Here is a 21,283-nt window from a genome sequence, read left to right on the forward strand (position 1 = left end):
GTTTTTTTCTACACATTACTCTTACACACCGGACCTTTAAGCCTCGCTGGCTAACTGGATATGGATCAAAGGAGATTAAAGCAGTTTCAAGTTTGTCTTTAAGGACTTGGCGTGAAAACATCCCATACTGATGCAATTCCAATGAGATGAGGGGGGGAAACAATAAGCCTTCCAGTTCAGCTGAAGCTGATATGACAGCTTTGTCTCTGGGAAGTGAACATAAGAAGGAAATATTATAGATAATTACATCCTCTGATTAATGCTTCCTTTGTTAATGTGAACTCTGTGAATCATCCTTTACTCTTTGCATTATATAAAGTACAACTTTACTTGACTGATTACTCACATTAAAACAATTTCTGAGATTTTGTATTTAAATATTCCAACGAGGCATCAATAAATCAAACTTTTGGTGGATTTTAGAGAAATCTACATCTGCAAACAAACAATGTTTAGTAGATTTAACACTCAAATGTGTATTTTTCTTTATTCTTCCACTCTGAGGCTGAAACAAGACACGGCATGGAAGCAACGATTTGTACTTTCATTTATAGATGAAACAGTTTGGGGAAAGTCAGTGAGTTAAACTTCAGCAGAGTACTCTCTAACTTGCGCAGGTTATTTTGGGACTCTCTCCACCTCTGGTTTCTGTCAGAGAAATCCATTTATCCAGAGGCCGGGCCTAAGTTTCCATTTACTCACCGGTTATCACTGTAATGTGGGCTGTTGGAGCAGCGAGCGGCAGCACATCATTACCTGATGCCTGACTCAGTTACTGAGAGCGGTGTGTTAGACTCATGTAGCCTCGTCTCTCCCTGTTTGCTGCATTTTAGTTGGAGATGAAAGTAACGGCAGCAGTTGGCTTGAAACGCATGTTTGATTAATGTAGCCTCGGTGTGTTGTGGACACTCACAGTGATGCGAGTGCACTCTCTGAAAGGTACTTTCAATCTGTCCATACTCTTTTACATGTGTCAAAGTCTATTTCCTGTACAGGTTACCATGGCAATGGGTTGCTATGGTGGTTTTTAAGCACGGTGACTGGGGAAAGTATATGCAGGGTCGAGAGCTTCATGTTAATGTTTGATGATTACATTTTGGCAGTAAAAGCCAGTGAAATCTACAGTATCTTTACTTTTATGCTGCCCGTTCACCTCGAGTCTTAACATGCCTTGAATCAAGGCCTTGAACCTGATTAAAGCATTTCCTGTGCCTCAACGCACTCCTCCTCCTTCTTCTTCTTCTTCTTCCTCCTCAGTGGTAATGACTTAACTTGTGCGAGAGGGTAAATGTGTGTACGCATGGATGATCTCACGTATAAGCTCACCGGGGATGGGGCGTCACCCGCTTCATCCCCTGTTGACCACCCTCCCACAGAGCCATCTGGCACCCTTTTTCCACATGACGGAGACCTACTCTGTCTATCTGCTTGTTTATCTGAGTGTGTGTGTGAATGCCTGACTCTGCCTGTGCATGTGCATGTGTGCGCACTGAACTGAGCAGCTGTTCTCCAGTATCATACATGTAAACACCGACTACCGCCGTGATTTATTGATCTCACCTTTTATCTCACGGTAGCACCTTGGATGCGAAAGCGATCCAGGGGGGCAGATGTTTCACCAGCCTCTGTTTATTCATTTGTTGGTTTATTTTGACGGGTAAACAAACGTGGGAAAACCTCCATTCCCACGCTGGCAGTATTTATATCTGTTAGCTATGTAATCAAATCATACACACACACACACGATAAATATTCACTGATGATTATCTAGGATCACTCCTTGATGATAAATTAGAAAAATCCCTAACTGTGTTTGTGTTGCGCTGAATATTTCAAGCCGATTTATGGACGCAGTTTCCAAAATAACCTTTACACAAAGCAGGCATGGTTGTTGTCTTAAGGTCTAACTCTTCACACTCTGTTTGCAGATCTAATTTTAGCCCTGGCTTGTTTTTTTTCCTCCTTGAGGATCAAGGTTTTGCCTTGGGGGTGATCAGGAGTATAAATAGTGCTAAATGCAGTAGTTAAGCTACTGTATGATAACAGCATGGCAGCATCATACTTGATGCTTCCATGACAGATCTGCTAAGCATGAGAAATGATTACTTGAGACATATTGTGCCCCCCCCCCCGCTGAGAAAAACTGTCCTATTTCTTTGATCTCAATTTATGCTTTCTATTTATTTTTATGGCCCGAGCTTTTGATTCCCCGAAGCTTGACATTACGGGGCCTGAGTGGGAATTACTAAGAAAGGAGAAAAACTATTATTAACCCATGGAAATCCATGAGTCGCCTTCAATGCTGCAGATTATTTCTGTTTTTTTTTGTTTTTTTACTTTGGTTGAAAGCGGGGGTACGGGGCAAGATGCTGCCATGGAGAATTTTGTGTGACAGAAGCTTTCAGTTTGCCTGTCTATCACTTTGTAAGACGTGAGACATGAGGGGATATAAATACACAGCCTAGATACCCTTGTCCCCATCCTTCACCATTCTTCTCTCACGTGGTCCCTCTGATTGCACACCACCACCACCACCAGCACCACCACCACCCGTCTCCCATGGCCCATCAGAGGCTGGAGGTCCGTCGTCTGAGTGCTGGGAGTGCTTCGCCCTCCATGACTCTGATAAGGACCTCAAAATAGCAAAAAGCCTCCATCACTCTCAAATTGGACCAACAATGCGATGTAATGAGCAAAACCACAGACGAGACGGATCCGGCGCTTTTATTGCATTATGTTGTTCTGTCTTCATTCCCGTCATACGCTAAGACAACATGAAACAGCAGAGTACCGTGCGCACTGGCAGATTAATTTGATTGATTATAGGAATTATACCTTTCAGCAGAGAATGCGACCTTGTAGCACGGAGTTGTTCAGTTCAGTCTCTGCATCCATCGTCTAGTTTGCTGGCCAAACAAATGTCTTGGCTGTGTAGACAGACAAGCTGAGCTGCACACACTGATGCAGTGACCCGGATCAAACACCTGAGGCCAGAGGGGAAAAGACTGCACACAGAAATACCTTCAATCAAGAAGAGTGGGTGGAATATATTATATGTAGGTCGTTTTACATCTTCATGTTACAGGTAGAGTATTTCCCTTTTTGCATTTTTCAAAGTAAAACCAATAATGTTTGTAATCAGAGTCAATCTCGCTCCCTGCATTTGAATTTTTTCAGTGTTATATAAAAATACAAAGCTCATTGTAGGCGTATGCGTGTCAGGAGGTGGGATGTATGATGGCTGCTAAAACAGTATATGACATAAAGACAAATATAGAAAGAAAATCAAACAAAAAAACAGAGACGGGAGATTAAACCCATCTGAGTGAAGAAATATAATGAATGCAGGCTGTGAGGGGTCACTGAATGGGTATGAAATTGATGTGAATCATACGCTGCAACCTTCACGGTCGCCGCCGAACACCTATGGGTGAGATTTATTTCATCTTTTGGAGGAATTGTGCTCCGGACTGAAACATCTCCACGACCATTAAATGGGATTTTGTGCATGGATTCAGGGTGAATTTTCATCTGGTACCGCCATCTGTGAAATTTGCTGTTTTTCCATCACTTACATAAAAAAAATATCTGAAAGTCTAATGGGGCTAATTAGTCTCAGACTTTGTTACTTTGACTCTTGTGTGAATTAGTAAAGTAAGGTGGAGAAGAACGTCTGGTAAACATTTGTATGTTAGCACAGCCATTGCAAGCATGTAAGCATTTAGTACAACCTCATAGAGCATGTAGCCATCTACTGCAATGCTATTAGATTAATTCCATTCAGTAGGCCTTCGTCCAGATGGGTGACAAATTAACAGTGTTATAAGCAAAGAGATACGTTGCACAACATGTGAGAAACACAAGCTCAGAATGTCTCAATCTGCTCTGGCCTGTAGTTTTAAAAGAAATCTTTCAAACAGTTGCTACAGTCTCTTTCTGGCGTGCTTACACTGCAGGGATTCGACACTTTTATACAATGTTTCATGCTTTCTGTTGCCATGTCATCCTTATCCACGAGCATAAGCAAACCTGGCTCCTCAAGCTCATTTTAACCATGGAGCTAAATGTTTTCACTCGTTGTGTGTCTCTCCTTCTGTTGTCTTGTGAGCTGAAAGCACTCAAGTGGCTCCCTTTGTTGCATTATGTGCCTGTCTGTGCCCACTCTTAGTCAAATTACTTCAAAACATCATGACACAATACAAGTAGGAAAAAGAGACACTTTATGATATGTAAAACTATCAATTTTTCAATACACCTTGAAACCCAAGCCCCGACAAACCACAAGAGAAGCAATAAATTAAATGAAATTGAGATCTGGCAGACAGACGCCTGGATACCTGACAATCTCGCTCTCTGAGGCATAAACCTAAAAAAAAATAATAAAAAAATATGCTTGCTGAGTGCAAAAAAGTCCTAAAGAATTAATGTGCGGTGCAAAAATGACGCCACGCTTGTCAGAGCAGCGAGCCAAACTAAAATGTATCTGAGCGGTCTAGCTCGTTGACTGGCACATTTAGGATCATGGAGTACACACATCATACACAATACCTCTGAGGGTAGGGGAGACGGAGTGAGGCTGTGTCATGTGAAAAAGCATGTCAGCCTGAGTTAACATATGACTGAATCACTCAGCGGCTGAATCTTTATCAATCAAGGGAAGGGGGGAGCGATGTGGCTGGTTCAGCAGTCCACAGGGGCTTTGACAGCCAGCGCTGTTGTCTGCCCCTTTATTAGCACTGCAATGGCTTTGCAGCAGGCCCGATCAATAACAGCTCAACTTTTAGAGGCGTGTATTACAGTGTCAGCCTCCTTCTCAGTTTTGCTCATCAATGCAGTGTGTAGAAACATATTTCCTGCGTGCATTTGCTTTACTCCAGATGCTGACTTACACAGTGGAGGAGTGCTCCAGAGAAGTGAAAAGAAAAAGTTAAAGATGACAACGACGTCACATGACAGGCTGACAAAGTGAATGAGTCAGGTCGTCATTTCCATGACATTTACTACTCCTAGAGATGTTTTTTAAAATTGAAAACTGGTGCCAACATCTCACCGCAGTTATTTTGACTTGTCAAAGCAATAAAAGCACAGATGGAATTAATAACATTAATGTTGGCTTAGCATTCCATTCAGATGAGCCAGTTCCAGAGCTCTCATACTGGGCATGCTCGCTCTCTGACACGACTTACTGGAACCGATTGTTAAAGTTTTTATTCACACCTATGATTTTCCTGCTTAGACACACATCTAAATCTCTGCTGTGTCCTAGAAAAAAATGTTTTCTGACAACATATTTCATCTATTGTCTGCCAAAATATCCACGACACCATTATTCTACTTTTTTTTATGGTACTGTTTATGCACATGGTCTTCAATCACGGTCATCCTCAGAGACACAAAACACCTGTAACTAACCGTAAAGCAACATTGTGTAACTTATCTACGATTAAATAACGATTTTAAATCATGTTGTGTCATACGTCTGTTTCTGCACTCTGTAACTTTGTGCTCCAGGAGACGTACGTTACACTTTACGGCACTAAGTCACACACCAACAACTATTTCACTGATTTTGGTGAAAGTGGATGATATTTTCATGTTTGCTGGATGTCCCTCTGATTTACAGACTTTCTTGATGGACAGTGAAGTAAACTGCTGCCAACTGTAGCTGCTGATAGCTAAGAGTAGCTCAGTTTGTTAGCCGGGCTGGGGTTCAGAGCACTGTTTTGGACCACCAGGAAGGAGGAGGTGCTGATGGGGAATGGAGACGGTGTCGTGCCAGAACTGGAGCTGGGCAAGCTGGCAATGTACCCACTCTCAGCAGCCTCTACGGACATAATGGCAGAGGTGAAGAGGCCGAAGAAGATGTTTCCAGAAGAATTAAATAAGAGAAGAAGAGAACAACAGGGCAAGAAGCCACCAGACAAGAGTAAATCTTGTACTGACTTTTAGTTGTTGGCGAGAGCTTCGTGAAATAAAAGGCTGAAAGACGCAGAGTTGGGCTGACTGCTGTCGCTAACGGGGTGCTAAATCGCAAAAATACCAATTTCTACGTAATGTTGCTTTAACATAAGAGCTTTGTCGCCTAACTCTGACATCGAACAGGTGTCAGGATGTGAACTTTCATCACTGGAGTCACTGTGTTAAATGTGGTGCTATTTAGGACACACTGTGTGTGTGTGTGTGTTTGTGTGTGTGTGTGTGTGTTTGTGTGTGCTAGATTTCTTGGTATGAATGTGGGTTACAGTAAGTTATCACGTGTGTTAGATAAAAATGTACTCTCTGTGCCAAGTGTATCTCAGAAGAAAGTCTAAAAATGAAAGTAAGCTAAGATTTACTGGCATGAACTCAACATCACCTTCTCCACACATGTCAGACCAGATGTTTCATAACATTCCTGCCATAAAAGAAACAATAATTCCAGTAGAGTATGAGTTTGTCTGCTTCCACCGAAAAACACTTCAGCGTCGTACTCCTGGTTTCCCGGCAGCTCTGCAGTACATTATAGCAGTCTGTACAGAGTGTTAAAGGATGAATGGACGTGCTTCATAACAAATGGATGTTTATCAAGCTGACTCACAGTCAACCACTGAAATATGATAAAATAACTCTTGGATGAATCATCATAAAACTTGGTGAAGATATTCATGGTCCACAGAGGATGAAGCCTACTGACTTTGGTGGTCACCAGGTACCACCAGGTGAAATAAGTCAACAGAGGTTAAACTGACACATAGTTTGTACATTTTGTAAGTTTAGTGATCCTCTAACGTTTCCTTTTGTGCCATCATCAGGTCAGTTTTTTAACTAGTTTCAAGTTCAACATGTTATACAGTTTTAACAAAGTTAAAAGCCAATTTGGAGAATGAAAGTGGGTCTAAAGGTGCATCATAAAAGCATCAAGGGGCTCAGACTGCCTACTGCTACCGAAAACACCCTGTCCCCTAGAATTGGGGTGATGTGGTCTTGTTTCTTGGACCTTGTTAGTGACCGGCCTGCATTTGAATTAGTTGTAGACCGGAAATAGTAGCCTGAGAGATGCCGATGTAGAGTGAGATACAGCAGTCCAGCCTGAATTAATCTTTCGCAGGGTGATAGGAAATTACTGTTTTGGAGTTGGATCTGAGTTGGAGGAATCTGAACCTTAGTACAGGATGACTTTAAACCCTGTGATCTCCTGCAAACATAAATGTTTGCTGCAGATACTAACAGTGCCAGTAAATGTTGACTCTAATTCAAGCCAAGCAAGCTGAAGGGATTTCTCTGCCTACGAGAGGGCCAACGTGTCCATCTGTTATCCGAAAAAGCCGCACATCCAAGCTGTGAGTCCATTCACAATCTTACAGCGTGTTCGATCACTGTGGGAACTTCCAAGTGGAGACGCGAGATGTAGGCTAGTGTGAGAGGAGAAACAAATGGCTCGCCCGGGGTGGGAGAGCGGCAGAAGGCTTTGCTTGCGTGCAGTCTGGTGGTACACATGTCTGTGTTTGGCTGTAATGAGGACACCGCAGAGTCACAGTTTATAGTGTTGACAGAGCCTGGTGCACCTCAAGGTCAGCAAGAGCTAGAGCAGACAACTGGAAGTTCATTTAGAAATAAACATTTTCTCACATTTACATCAGCTGTGAATTTCCGCACACAGTGATATACACCAGGTTATCAGTTATATACAGTAAGTAGCCTCACTCATCACATTTTCTGGTGCCAAATAATTTGGCCTCCTGAGATACTCACTTTTCAACATCTCAGGTTGTCATTTTCTGCTGGGTTAGGGATCTTGCAAAAGTATTTGACAAGACCAAGTCTTCACCATACTGCTACAGCAGCTTTGTGAGAGTGACAGTGTTGCTTTGAGCCACATGCTCACAACAGCAATGTTTACCACACTCACTATATTAATACAGCTAGCACCATCTTAACACGCTCACGTTGATTAATTAGCTCTTAACACAAAGTAGAGCTGCAGCTGATGGGAATGTTATTAAGTTTGCAGGTATTTAGTCATTAATCACGGAGGCTATTAGATATCATCCTGAGGGGAACGTCTGAACCAAATTTGATGGCACTCCATCCAATAGTTGAAACTAAAACTGTCATCCTTGATATGGGAGACTGGGATCACCAAAGTCATTAGGGGTCGTTGTGTGGAACAAAATTTCAATTTTGCAATCCTTAGTGAAGCAACCGATCCTTCCATCCCTGGAGCCACACCACTAGCCTGGCTAATATTTTATATTTAACTCTACGTCGATGGAAAAATGACATCATGACATCTGCAGAAATAAAACTATGCACTTATAGTTGGACCACTCTTTCCAAAAAGCATGCTGTCACGTACAGGTTATATGAGTAGCAGCTGAGAAAACAAGCCGGAGATGATCCTCAAGTAGCCTCTCTGCTGTTTTATTCAATCCTGGGTTAATGCATTGCTCAACATCTCTTGCTCCTCCTGTCCGTCCGATTCTCAGCGAGTGCGGTAAAAGAGTAAGCTCGGATATGTAAGAAGGGAAGAAAAAGGTTTGCGAATACAATGTAGGCTTAGTGCCAGCAGCTTGAGTTTTGAGTGAATGGAGAAAAGGGGGAGTGTTGTTCTAAGTGCTGGAAGTAAATCTGAGAATTCAATAAGTCTCCAGGCACTTCTATTATTCAAAAGACATCACAAAGGAACACAATGAAAACAAAAGAGGCAATGTAGTGTGTATGGACGTGCGTGTGGATATGTGTGTGTTGCGGGGTTCTACTTCCTCCCATCAACATCTCGCTGGAAAGCTTGATGCGTTTGGTGCATAATTTAGCTGTGTTGTATCTGTCTCCACTCTGTGGGACCTGACATCATTGTTCTATGGAGATAACTGAACTGTAAGGAGTACATGGGTACGCAGTCTACATGACCACGAGCACCTGAGCAGAGGAGCAAGTGGAGCAAATGCACTTTTAACTCATCACCATACACATCAGGTGATTATATTTAATCAGCATATTGTCAATGATGATTTTTCTGTTTTCAGCAACTAACAAAAGTATGAATAAAGTAAAAAATCACACATTTTTGGGCCTTTTTTTGACTTAGTTCAGTGACACCAAAGGCTATGCCACACGCATGCTTTGGCTGTCAATCAAAGATTGTCATTTTGTGTATTATCTCACACAGATGCAACACTGAAAGGTAATATTATTTTCTGGAAAAGGCACATTTATCAGAGCTACAAACTGCAATGAAAAGTTCATGAAAAAGAGTGACAGTGGATGCTATTTGACGATTGGATCCACCTTCATACGACTCAAAGATTGCATATCGATTGTATAATACATAGTTTTTCTCAGTAACATTACATGGAAGTAAAATTTACTCCTCAGTTAATTATTTTGAGTAAGTCAGAAGCAAAGCAGCAAGGAAACCCTCCTTGGCGGATACAATTACAGATTCGTACAGATGAATGATGAGATCACAAGAGATGATGTCAAGACTGCAGGCATATTATTTCTATTATGAAATTGCCTACACAGATGGTCTATCACCAAGCTGTTTTTGAGGACACCAAGCTGTTTTTGAGGGCATAACATTTGAGGTAACAATACCACAGAGCTGCCGACCTTTGTTACTTGTTATAGTGTTCGAAATAGAAAATATAAAACTGGGTTTTGGGGTGTTTCCATACCTGTGGCTTGTCTGCTCTGTTCCAGGTCAAGGACTAATTTCATACAGTTGTTGCATCCAAAAGCAGTCAAGTTGGAAAAGTTGTGCTGGCAAGTTGGTCAAAAATATAACTGGGAAGATGTGCGTCCTCTTCATTAAATTTCCAGCAAACATCAAAAATTTTAGAAATGAGAAAAAAAATGTCCCAATGTTTCTTATTAGAAGATGTGGTACCTCAAAAGTTCGAAGCACTATCGGAGATGGGCTCTGATGGGTGCATACCACCACTCACTCGCACGGCAGTTGTGTTTTTTTTACACAGAGTATCAGATATACTTGATTAGACTATTTTTAATCATCAGGCGATACGTGAGCCAGCTGTTTGAGATGGTGGGGTCGATTGCATTCTCACTGAAAACAAGTTGAGACCACTCCCTGTAGGCGATCTTGACCTTCTTGTTTTGCCACACATCAGCGATAGCTGTATTCACATAGTATGACCAAAGAAACCAAGCTCTGAATACATCCTTAAAATCATTTGTTTGGATTGCAAAGAGACTGCAGTGGTCAAATATGAACTCAGACACATGCTACAAGGTCATGTTAGCAGCTGGCAAGTATGTTTTCCACAGCAGAAGCAGTTTGTTTGGAATAACCAATGTTGTTTAGTCACGTTTGCCAAATTCCTGCTTCACTTGTATCTTTCCCCAAAAGCCACAGCAACTAGAGGGGGTGGAGGGCATATGACGCTACTGACAAGCAAGCACCATTACCGTGAATAAAATTACAGATTTCTCTGGGTTTGAATGTTGGAAACATTTGGGATAGTTTAAATACACAACATATAAGACCTCTTCTAACTGCTGTCCTCAAACTACTATCTTTCTAATCAGTAATCGGTATTGTTGAGACTTTTTGTATCAACTCATTTTAATTAGAACCTAAGCTATAAATGTTTTCAGATTCTTTGGCTGCTGGAATCAGTGAAGTGTGTATGTCTGTATTTTAACATATGCAGTTCCAGGTTGCAGTGTATGGCAGGCACATGTGACATGAAATTTTCCACACTGCTGTAAGCACACACTCCAATCCAATTAAGATGTATTGACAATGACAATGTGTTTAAATTAATAATAAAAAAATGTATACTGATATGTGAGAAACTATGATTTTATTTCACAGGAATATATTATTTTGTTAATCATTTATGCTGTTTGCTTATCTAGTTCCTGATGCATGTATAAAACAAGATCTGCCTGCTAAAACAGTTTTTATCATTACACTCATTGAAATAAAAACATTGTTGGAGGGCACGCTCAGCCCTGTGACTGCCTGACCTGATGGCACTGATGTCTGCATCTGGCAGCGGCGATAGCAGCCATTCTGAACAGCTAAACAAAGTCTCTTGACTTTCAGCCATCTTTCATTTGCACAACAATAACCCGAGGACGATGCTTTAGAAAGAAAACCTTTTTTATATGCAGGGGAAAAAAAACAAACATCTGCATATGATTGACCTGTGCAGTGCAATGCACAAGACAAAATATATGTATTGAATTGTAATTTGGTCATACTGATGGTACCGCAATGCCTTGTTCATAGTGCAGGATTAACTTGGCATGACAGCAATAAAAGACTGGAATTTCAGGTCCTTTGGGATGCCATTAGATATTACTATCTGGCTTGTTGATCCATGGATGGCGGCCTCTGCATAAAAAAACAAGCTCTAGGAACTACAACCACAAAAAGGGCCACCTTATAGATGAATAGATGAAGTAAGGAGAGGAAGCTGTCCTAAAAAGCATGATTGATGACATATTTTCTAGCTGTTTTATGTGCAGGTAGTATCGTTAGGATTTTAAAAAATCGGTGTAACCTTTTTAACTGTTCAAGAAAGCCAATTAATAAGCGTCATGACAAACACTGCAGCTGTGCACACTTGGCATAATTACATAAATATTCATGAGCAGAAACACAATTCAAAGTCACATACAGGTAAATGCCAATTGTGCATCAGCAGGAAGAGGAAACAAGCTGAAACAAAGAATAATCAGGTTCTTATTGAACCCTTCATAATCATTTTAAACTCACACAGAGAGCCCGGCTCTTTTAGTTTTACATCATTTCCCCTTGGGGGTTGTGTGAGCAGAGTGCATGAAAGCCCTTTGGTCTGATTCAGTTTGCCTCAATGAGAAGAAAAAGAAAGAAACAGAAAAAAATGAACACTTCTGTGGTCATACATAGATATTTTACTCCAGGTTTCCCAGAGAAGAAAGTAAACAGGCAGCCTCACAGAGCAGTGTGAACAGATCAACAGGTTTATAAGATACGACGACAGCTGGGATGTTCAGTGTCAGTAATAAACCTCAGTGCAGCATGACACACAGTGGTAATGTCTCTCTCACACACACTGGGAGTTTAAAGAAGAGTAAAGAAGTTAAACTCTAGTACTTTTAATCACATGATTTTGATATTAATACACATTTTTAGCAACTGACATTTTAACATGTCATAGCAGGGAAAGCACAGGCGTAATTAATAAGCATTAATCATGTATACTAGCTCTACGTGTGCACTACAAAGCATGGCTTTCCTGCCATACTGTGTGTGAGCCATAATGAAAGCTCTAGAATCAAGCTGACACCTTAAAGAAAGCACACTATAACACTAAAGTCATTACTAACCTGCCATAAAATTATATTTCCTTACAGTAGATGGATTTTGAATTTGCAAATTAAAGTAATGCTGTGTCACACCATGATCGCTAAATTGTGTAATAACTGCATAATGATCAAAAAGTCATGTCGTAGTAGCAACAGATATGAATTCTTTATGAAGGTGTTTTCTGATCGTTTTCAAATGTTGTTCCGAGTGACAGGATTACGCGCTCAAATAAATAAATAAATAATAAAAAGTAAAAATAAACTGCATGCTTTGGAAGTGGAACAGCGAAGGCTAAACCCTGCTTTATCCTGCCAGTTACGAAAATGGCAGAATCAGTTCTGATTGAGTGTTTCTCCACGAGACAGTTTGTTTTTCCTTAAACCAATTTTAGTTTTTATCCTGCATTCATCAGTTTGTTTGTTTTTTTACAAACACATGCTCATACACCATAGCTATGCATCAAGATGACATTTCTATAATTTTATATCACTTTGCAAATGTGAGATGTTTTCAGAAACATACACCTTGAAGTAAAACTCATCAAGTAATTATTAATTCAGATCTAAGTTCTGATTTATTCTTTGTAACCACAGCGTTGGAAGGGTTTAGTTTGCACATAGTATTTCAATTTAGTCTGGCCTGATTAGAAAATGCTGGTTGTAATTTCTTTGGGTATTAATAACAGCTTCTAATGTTGTTTAAATATGATCAATAATACATTTCTAACACACTCCACACCTCCATTTATACAAACTTAGAGAGCACAGCCTCAGGGCGACAGTGTGGTTTAAATAACTTCACCTGATTCACATTAGAATCTCACTTGAATTACAGATACACATGTGTTATGTAATACAGTTCATGCATGCTAGCATAATTAGACAGCGTTCTATATTTAGATATAATTAGCACAGTAATGAAAAATGCAGTATTGCAGTCTACCCAGCTTTTACTTTTTTTAAATGTAGTATTGATACATGTTGAATAACCACAGAAATGATGTATTTCCACAGCACACAGATGCAGGTATATAACCTTATTCTGCCTGCTGTGCAGAAGAAGAGGTTGAATAGCGTGTCACAGGCATGCTTTGAGTAGTATTATATATTCCAGGCTGCATCAGCTGTCATTCCAGAGTTATGCCAGGGCTCAGTGGGAGGAAACTGCTCCAAGTAAGCAATGGATGTCACTGGAACTGGAGGCCAGGCCATATCCAAGATGACAAAAACAGGACTTTACAAGACTGTTGTTCTATCATGAGGACAGAGTCAGGCTGAGCTCTAGGCTGACATGGCCGTATAGTGCCTGTCACTGAGATCCGACATATGAGCGGGCCTGCAGTCAGCTCGACAGTGCTGTGATTTACAGCCAGTGAAAAATGGTAAGTGAATATTTTATTGAAATCCTTCTGTGTGCAATTGGTCACAGCAGTGACAGGCTGCTAAGACTCAACTTTTAACAGCATCTGTGGAGGTTTAAGCAGCCTAACACACACACATGCCAAGAGTTAAAAATGCAGATTCATGTTTGTGTTTTCTATGCGAGAACCCAGAGCGTGTCAGCCATACTCTTTTATTGAGCCTCAGAGGATTATTCATACAGTAAACGGTTAAATCAGTGGCCGTTTTCATCTATATAAAGATACATTCATGTGCAATCATGGATGTAGGATTGTATATAAGGATCAAACAGTGTTAAACACAAATAATAGAGAAATAATGAAAATAATACAATAAAAAGAAGGAATAAATGCATAAAACAAAGAGGTAGATAGAAGGATAAAATGTACCAGGAGTATTTATTCCACCTTTATCTTCCCTGTTGGTCTTCTTTATATAAATATATATATTCTTTCCAGGTTAGATCACACTCAGAAACTGAAAGATCTGATCTCTTTGAATGCTTTTAATCTTATGAAAGACCTGGAGACAGAATCATGGGTGTGTCGTCGCTTTAACTGAAGTATTGTTGAATTCATGCCTTGTGCTGCACTTTTATCTTTTATTATTTTGTTCTAAATTGCTATGTGTTGTAATATTGTCTGTGTGCTGCTTGCTGTCTTAGCCAGGACTTTTTAATAAATAATAAAAAAAAAACATAACCACATGTTGTGTGATAAGAACTGTTGTGACTGTGTGTCTTTTCTTTTGCTGGTCCTAAATTGTGGAATGACCTCCCTTTACGCATTAGACAAGCCCCTTCACTCAGACCCATTTTTATTCCTTGGCTTTTAACCCAGCATGAGACTCTGTTTCTGTTTCGCTTTAACATTATTTTAACATTGTTTTATCGTTTATTATTGTTTTTATATTGTTTCTTTGTTTTATATGTCTTATATTTCATGTTCTATTTTATGTACAGCACTTTGTGTCAGCTGCGGCTGTTTTTCAAAGGGCTTTATAAATAAAGTTGAGTTGAGTAACTTCTTTGCTGTGATGACACGGTAAGAGCGTTTCCTCAGAGCTTATAATACTGTGATATTGACACTTTTCCCTTCCTTTCATTTCAAGTAAGGAGAAGTAGGAATGTGTATGTTTTTTTTTCCAAAATATATTTATTGGTTTTTATTAGTATTACAGAACAATTACACTACTGCAACACTTCACAAACAGAACCAACAACAATCACTCACGCACACACACACACACACACACACACACACAAACTTGCACAATATTAATGTATAGGTTTGCCAAATCAAAAACAAGAGAGAAAAAAACTAAACAAAATAAAATAAAATGTAATAAGGGTCCCCCTTAAAAACATTTAAATATACACACAAAAGAAAAGCAAATAAATAAATAAATTTACATTCCAGATTCTACAATGCGCATATATGGTTCCCAGAGATGCACAGGGAATGTGTATGTTTGTGTTTACTTCACTGCTCTCCATTGCACATAATAGACTGGAGGCTGCTAGTTTCCTATCTGAGCCCCCCCAGCTGCTGCCTACCTACAGTATAAAGCCACAGTAGTAAAAAAGCCTCAACTATAAATCCTTGTCTGTGTGTGAGTGATGCTTTCGGTAGCTATGGAAACCCAATATAATACCTCCATACCCCGCCTCCCTCCCTCCCTCCCTCTCTCTCTCTCTCCCTCTCTCTCCATCCACACCGGAGCTCTTCAGGCTACTTTGCGCATGCACGTCCGGTCAAACCGAGCATTGCATCGACTCCAAGATGGCGAAAACACGTCTGGCTTGCCTCCTGACTCTCCTCACAACTCACTGTAAGTACAGAAAAATCACGCCAAAGTGCCTTTTTTTATTTATTATTTAGTATCTTCCTCCTTTTCTCCTCCGGTAAAGATGACCGTCGAAAGGTTTCTACTTCAAGTGTCCGTTTGCTCGGGATTTTACACCGGCGTTAAAGCAGAGAGGAGAAAAAAAAGCCTCTCTCCAGCTCTGAAGTAACCGTATCTAACGGCAAACTCACGCCGGGAGTGACAGCCCAAACTGAAAAAACACAGTTATTAATTCAGTTTAACTGACTGAATGTAGTCGCCATTTTTCGACACAACTTTTTAAAAGGGTTAACATGACGAATGTGCGAGCGATGCTTTTATTGTTTATCTCTCTATCTGCCGGTGTAACGGCTCCGTTACGGTAAAAAAAATATATATATATATATTTAAAAACCCGCTCGGATGTAGCAACATATTAGCTTAGCACGACCAACGGCTGTTAACCGTTAAACGCTCGCGCGCATGAATTCAGATTTTTTTAAAATTAAAAAAAAAAAAAAAAAAGTTTTAGAGTTTTTTTATGAGTTAAATATGAATTAACACAGCTTTTTTGAAAAAAAAAGTTTAAGTCCGTGTTTGTTAACTATTTAAAAAAAAGTTTTTGGTGGGTTGGTGATGGAAGTAGTGATGCGAGATAACGGTTCTTCCTGCGGCGGTTGTCCGCGGGAGGAGCTACACCAGCCAGGCCGGTTGAGTGTCCTCTACCCCCCCACACACAACCACCAGCCTCCACCATGTCCACCACCTCCTCCTCCTCCTCCTTCTTCTCCTCCTCGCTGCTGGACCCTTTCACAGCCGGGCTGCTAAACAGAAACAACCGTTGGGCAATCGATTTGTTTTCGCTCAAACACCGGCCATGTATGCCCGGTTTATCGAGCCCTGTAGCCGCTCACCTGTAAGAGCGACGCAGCTCCTTTTCTTCCACGCTTTTAATGTATATATATGAGAGTTAAATCAGTATTTACACGTAGCTACATATGAGTATTTGTAATAAGGAGGCAGGGAGCACTTGTTGCTGTGCTGTGGAGCGACTTGTTGATCAGTTCTCATTGTTTTTACTCATATTTCCCCTCAAAACTGCTTCAAAATAAAAGGTTTTATTAAATCACACCAGTGTAAAGCTCTAGTTTACATACTGTAAATCTAGATCGATTCACTTCACGGTTAAAAGAATGGATACTAATTCATCCCTTCGTTACAGCCCTGACACAGACGGTATATCATATGTCTGCCTATAGATTTTATGGATTAAAGCCCAGCTTTGATTTATGATTATGATTTTATAATATTCAGATCATTATGAAGTCATCGGAGGATGTTTGGCTTTTTGAATTAAAGAGGAATTTTATTTTAAGTCTAACTAAAAAAAAATTTCTCTGTTTGTGCTCTGGTAATAATTTTAGTTTTTCAGATGAGATGCGGTGCTTGTTTTTCCTCTGTTAACCAAGGTGTGTGAGAGAGAGGACAGACACACAGATCAAAGCGAGCTACAGACATAAGAACCTCCTGTGATCTCTCAAGTGTGTGAGTTGGCTCTTAGGTTTAATTAGGAATAGCAACGGAGCTCGTTTGAAATCTGTTGCTGTGCGATCAGCGGCGTCTCTCTTGACGTACCTCGAGGCTGTGTGCTTGTTTTTTAATTTTACTTTTTCTCCCCCTTTTTTTTCAAGTGTTACGTTTCAAACACTTTTGTAATGATGTTCCCCTGAGTAAACCTTTCAGAGAGGCATGGTAACAGCACAATTGACATTTTCAGGGGGTGGGGCAGTGAGCTGGCGAAGATTTAAGAATTTCTTTTGTCTTGCCTGGACAGGGCTTAACCATGTGGCCGACTGGCTCCCGGCCAGCAACGCCACTGTCTGTAGATAAAGGACAGATCTGGCTGGACTGCTGCTGGATGGCACTGACTGTAATTAAAAAGCTCTCTTCTTGTGTTTTTTTGGGGGGTGAAAGCTTTGCTCCAAATTCAAGTTTCTGATGCGGAGGAATAAGCGTGTCACTTCGCTTCTTCTTCTTGTAGGTCACGCTTATTTCTGTGTCTGTGAGATGCGCTTGTTATTTTCAATTCAGGACATTCTTTGGGTAGCTATCATCTTAATGGCCGGCGCAGGCCCCGGCCATTCCAAGTGAAGGCTAAACCCAGCGTGGCTGAACATAGCTGCAAATATCAGCCCAGTCATCTGTCAGCCGAGCGAAAGATGAGGGCCATTGTTATTTTAAGTACACATGCTCACAGCGGACTTTCCATCCTGATCTAATGGAATGCATTAAAATTTTCCGTTGTTGGCCTCACCTGAGCACTTACACTTTAAATATTCCAAGGAAAAGTGGTACTTCTTCAATCGGACATCTGCCAGAAACCTCCTGCCAAGATCAGGACCGAGATATGTGGGAGCTTGGAAGATGCTCAAGTGGATTAGTACTGAGCTAATATAAACTTTTAGATCACCGCTTCGACTCTTGTGAGAAACACCTGTGCAGATCTAGACATCTCACTCCACGGAAACCTCCGACTCGAGCAAAAGTGACATTTTTATTATCTTTGTTTTCATTCACGGCTGTCAGCACGAGTCCAATTGGAGCTAATCTCTTATCTGAATGGATAAGATAAGAGAGAAAGTCGTCCACCAGATTGTTGTCGAGCCTCCCCTGTGTTCCCGGCTGATAGGCCATTGCATCACACAGAGAGCTTTGAACACCACATAACTGGGGTGCTCGTGGAGTGACGTTACCCAGCGCACTCTTCAAACATTTGTCTAAATTCGTGCCAAAGCGTCTGAGCTTTTTCTTTTCCTTTGGCATCGCCGCCACCGAGATAACTGCACATCGTAGCTCTCCCAGGAGGTGCATGTCGTCAGATGTTTCCCTACCCTACCCAAAGCTTGTGAGCAAATGTTTGGAGCACTCTTTGAATGGCATGTATGGCCCCTGTGGGCAAGTCACATACAGTCTGACATTTTACTACAGAGACAGTAAATGGCAGAATAAAACAGGGACAGAGTAACAGAACGCAGTCGCTCCCTCGCTGCTGAACATTTGTTTGTTACAATCAGGAGTTCCTCTCTCCAGACAGCCCAGAGCGAGAGGTGTCGGTGGAATAACACATTTATCATCGCTGTCATTCTGGTCTCAGCTCAGATGTTTCCGCTTATTGCCTAACTGGGAATTACTTTTACAAAATCGCACAGGTTTGTGATCGTTTTTTTTTTTTTTTTTTAAATCAGCACAGTCAGCCATGTGGATGTCTGCGCAACAACAGTCTCTCCATGGGGATAAAGTCAAAGTAGCACATGGCCCCTTACTGTGGAATGACCCGAAACAGCTGAGCAGGCGTGGGTGGTGGTGGTGTTTTCGAGACGCGTCTCAGGCGTAACCAGAAATATCTGCCGCGTCCCTCCCCAAACCTGAGCGTGCATGTTAGCAAATGCAGCATTCCAAATAGAAAACACATGGAGGCAGAAACCTTCTCATCATATGTGCACTGACTAACAATCATAACCACCTGTTTCCCTCGGAGATAAAAGGGACCCCTGTTGATGAAGTTGGCTGAGGTCGGAGCACAAAAAAAGGGGGGAGTTTGTTGAAGAAAGCTCGGCAGTGTTGCTGGTCGAAGGCGTTCGGGAAAACAAGCTGGGTGTGACGATACATCTCCAGAGACAGAAATCCATTTTAACCTGACACAGAGGAGGATTCTGCTCTCCGTCCTGCTTTCATAGTTTTTGAGCTACAGCAGATGCCGAGGCTGACAGGCAAACACTGACATGCTCACGTTCTAGAAATGGCAATGGCATGTGCATGCTTCAAATGTCAATAAGACTACCATGTGAAAGAACCATCGGTCATAAACCAGAAGCAGCCTACGGGCGGCATACAGGCCAAAAAACGTCATATGAAACTAGTAAAATGCTCTCGGTGTGGAAAAAGAAAGACTTCATGGACACACACACACACACACACATACACACAGATATCAGATTTACAGTCAGAGACCCAGGAGATGGATTTACAAGAATAAGGAGTGAATTGTCGTCCTGTTTAGGCTAATGAGCTTTTGGAAATGATCGTCCTTCCTCAAAAGAAGGGTTAAGTGCTTGTTTGTTTTGACATTATTATTCAGTGTTTAGGCTACTCTAGATCAACAGGATAATCCCCAAGATGCCTCTGCGCTGACTCCCTGAGCTTAGGGCTGCAGGAGAGGTTTCCTGTTTGGCGATCTTTATCGGCGGTCACGTGGTCCCCGGAGGGAAGAAGCAAGCGCCATGGCCGCTCCTGCTCGTGTATTCACTGGATACCGACGGAGTACATCAATAGGTCAAAAGAGAGCACAATCGATCAAACATCAGGACGCTGTCAGCTTAGTGAAATAATTAGGGTTATTCATTAATGACATGGCAGAGGCAATGAACTACATGCGGCCGAGCCACTGTCGCTCTGAAAGGAAAAAGCTGGAGGCTGCGCTCCCACTGAGAGTCATAACCAGATAATCGCTTCGGATTCATGTTTTGTTTACCAGGCCGTAACAAAAGGGCAATTACTGGCTAAAAATAGCCACGAGGCAGAGTCATCTGAAAACCTCAGGTGTTTGATCAACGTTCGTTCTGAACCATAAAAACTGTGAAAATCTACTGAGATAGTGATAATGATTGTGGACAAAACTTACATCACTTAATCATATTTCTTCCTCAGTGTGTGTACGTGGGTTTCCTCCCAGAGATGTCAAACAGGAAGCCGAGAAAGCTGAAGTCTTTTGTCTGTTGCAAGTCCAGATTTTTTGGGGAGTTTCCTGGTATGTATCATCTCCTTTGGAAGATGATAGCTTGGTTATGGCTTACGATTTTAAAATAGACACTTGTGGTTTCTTGGAGGCGATAACATTCTGCAGAACAAATCTCATCTGTGCAGCTGTACCTGCAATCCACAGCAAAGGATGCAAATAAGATTGGTACACAACTAGTTATTTTTACCACAAGAGCAAGGAGCGAATGTGCTTGAAGCTCATTTCCTTTCCCTACATCTGGTAGTCTGTAATTAGGGAGGGGGTTTCCACACCTCCATCCACCACCTCCAGGTGCACGTCAGGCCCCGCAGTGTGCTACTGTGCAGGCAGCAGGGGTGTGTGGATGCACCTGTCAGACACGTGACTATCAAAATAAAAAGCATCTAATCTTTTTTTTGTTTGTTTAAATAATTTCAGTGACGCTCGAGTTTGAACTGTTTGAGCTCATCGTAATATTTCTGGGGTAAATCCAGGCCAGTTCAGCAGAGATGTCAGACAGAGGACTTCATGTGAGTTACGGGCATCCTGCAGCGCAAAATGGGTTCAAAACAGCACAGCATAGAAATGATATACGGGGCTTGGTCAGTGAGACCCAGACCTTGATGCTCTTAACTAAAAAATATTTATTACATACTGGAAAGCCTGGCTTTGTAGAGCTCTGAATGTAGCACAGAAAAACAAGATCTATAATCCATCTGAGACACAATTCTAATTGAAAAGGACAAACTAATCACTCTCTGTGGTTCAAAATCCACGTCAAAGATTGATCTCAGTCCTCATCTCTGAAAAGACGGACTCAGTAGCTCCATAATTGGCAGGACAGTCTGCAGAGAGGGGATTTTAGAGCGCCCGGGTTGAGACGTGACACAGAAATCTTGGCACTCATCCAAATGAGTTATTAGTGATGATTAACTTTGCGTGTGTGTGTGTGAGTAAGAGAAATATTAGTAATGCAGTAGTTTT

General features: G+C 41.3%; 1 protein-coding gene across 1 annotated transcript in view; it reads left to right on the top strand.

Annotated features, from left to right (window-relative positions):
* Positions 1-15,382: 15,382 nt before the first annotated feature.
* jam3b (junctional adhesion molecule 3b) overlaps positions 15,383-21,283 on the top strand; it is a 30,426-nt gene continuing 24,525 nt past the window's right edge. The window contains exon 1 of the mRNA XM_010746708.3: positions 15,383-15,528. Coding sequence (XP_010745010.1) covers positions 15,480-15,528 — 49 coding nt within the window. The 5' untranslated portion in view covers positions 15,383-15,479. The remainder of the gene's footprint in view (positions 15,529-21,283) is intronic.

This window comes from Larimichthys crocea, chromosome XXII (genome assembly GCF_000972845.2).
Source record: "Larimichthys crocea isolate SSNF chromosome XXII, L_crocea_2.0, whole genome shotgun sequence".
Taxonomy (NCBI): Eukaryota; Metazoa; Chordata; class Actinopteri; family Sciaenidae; genus Larimichthys; species Larimichthys crocea.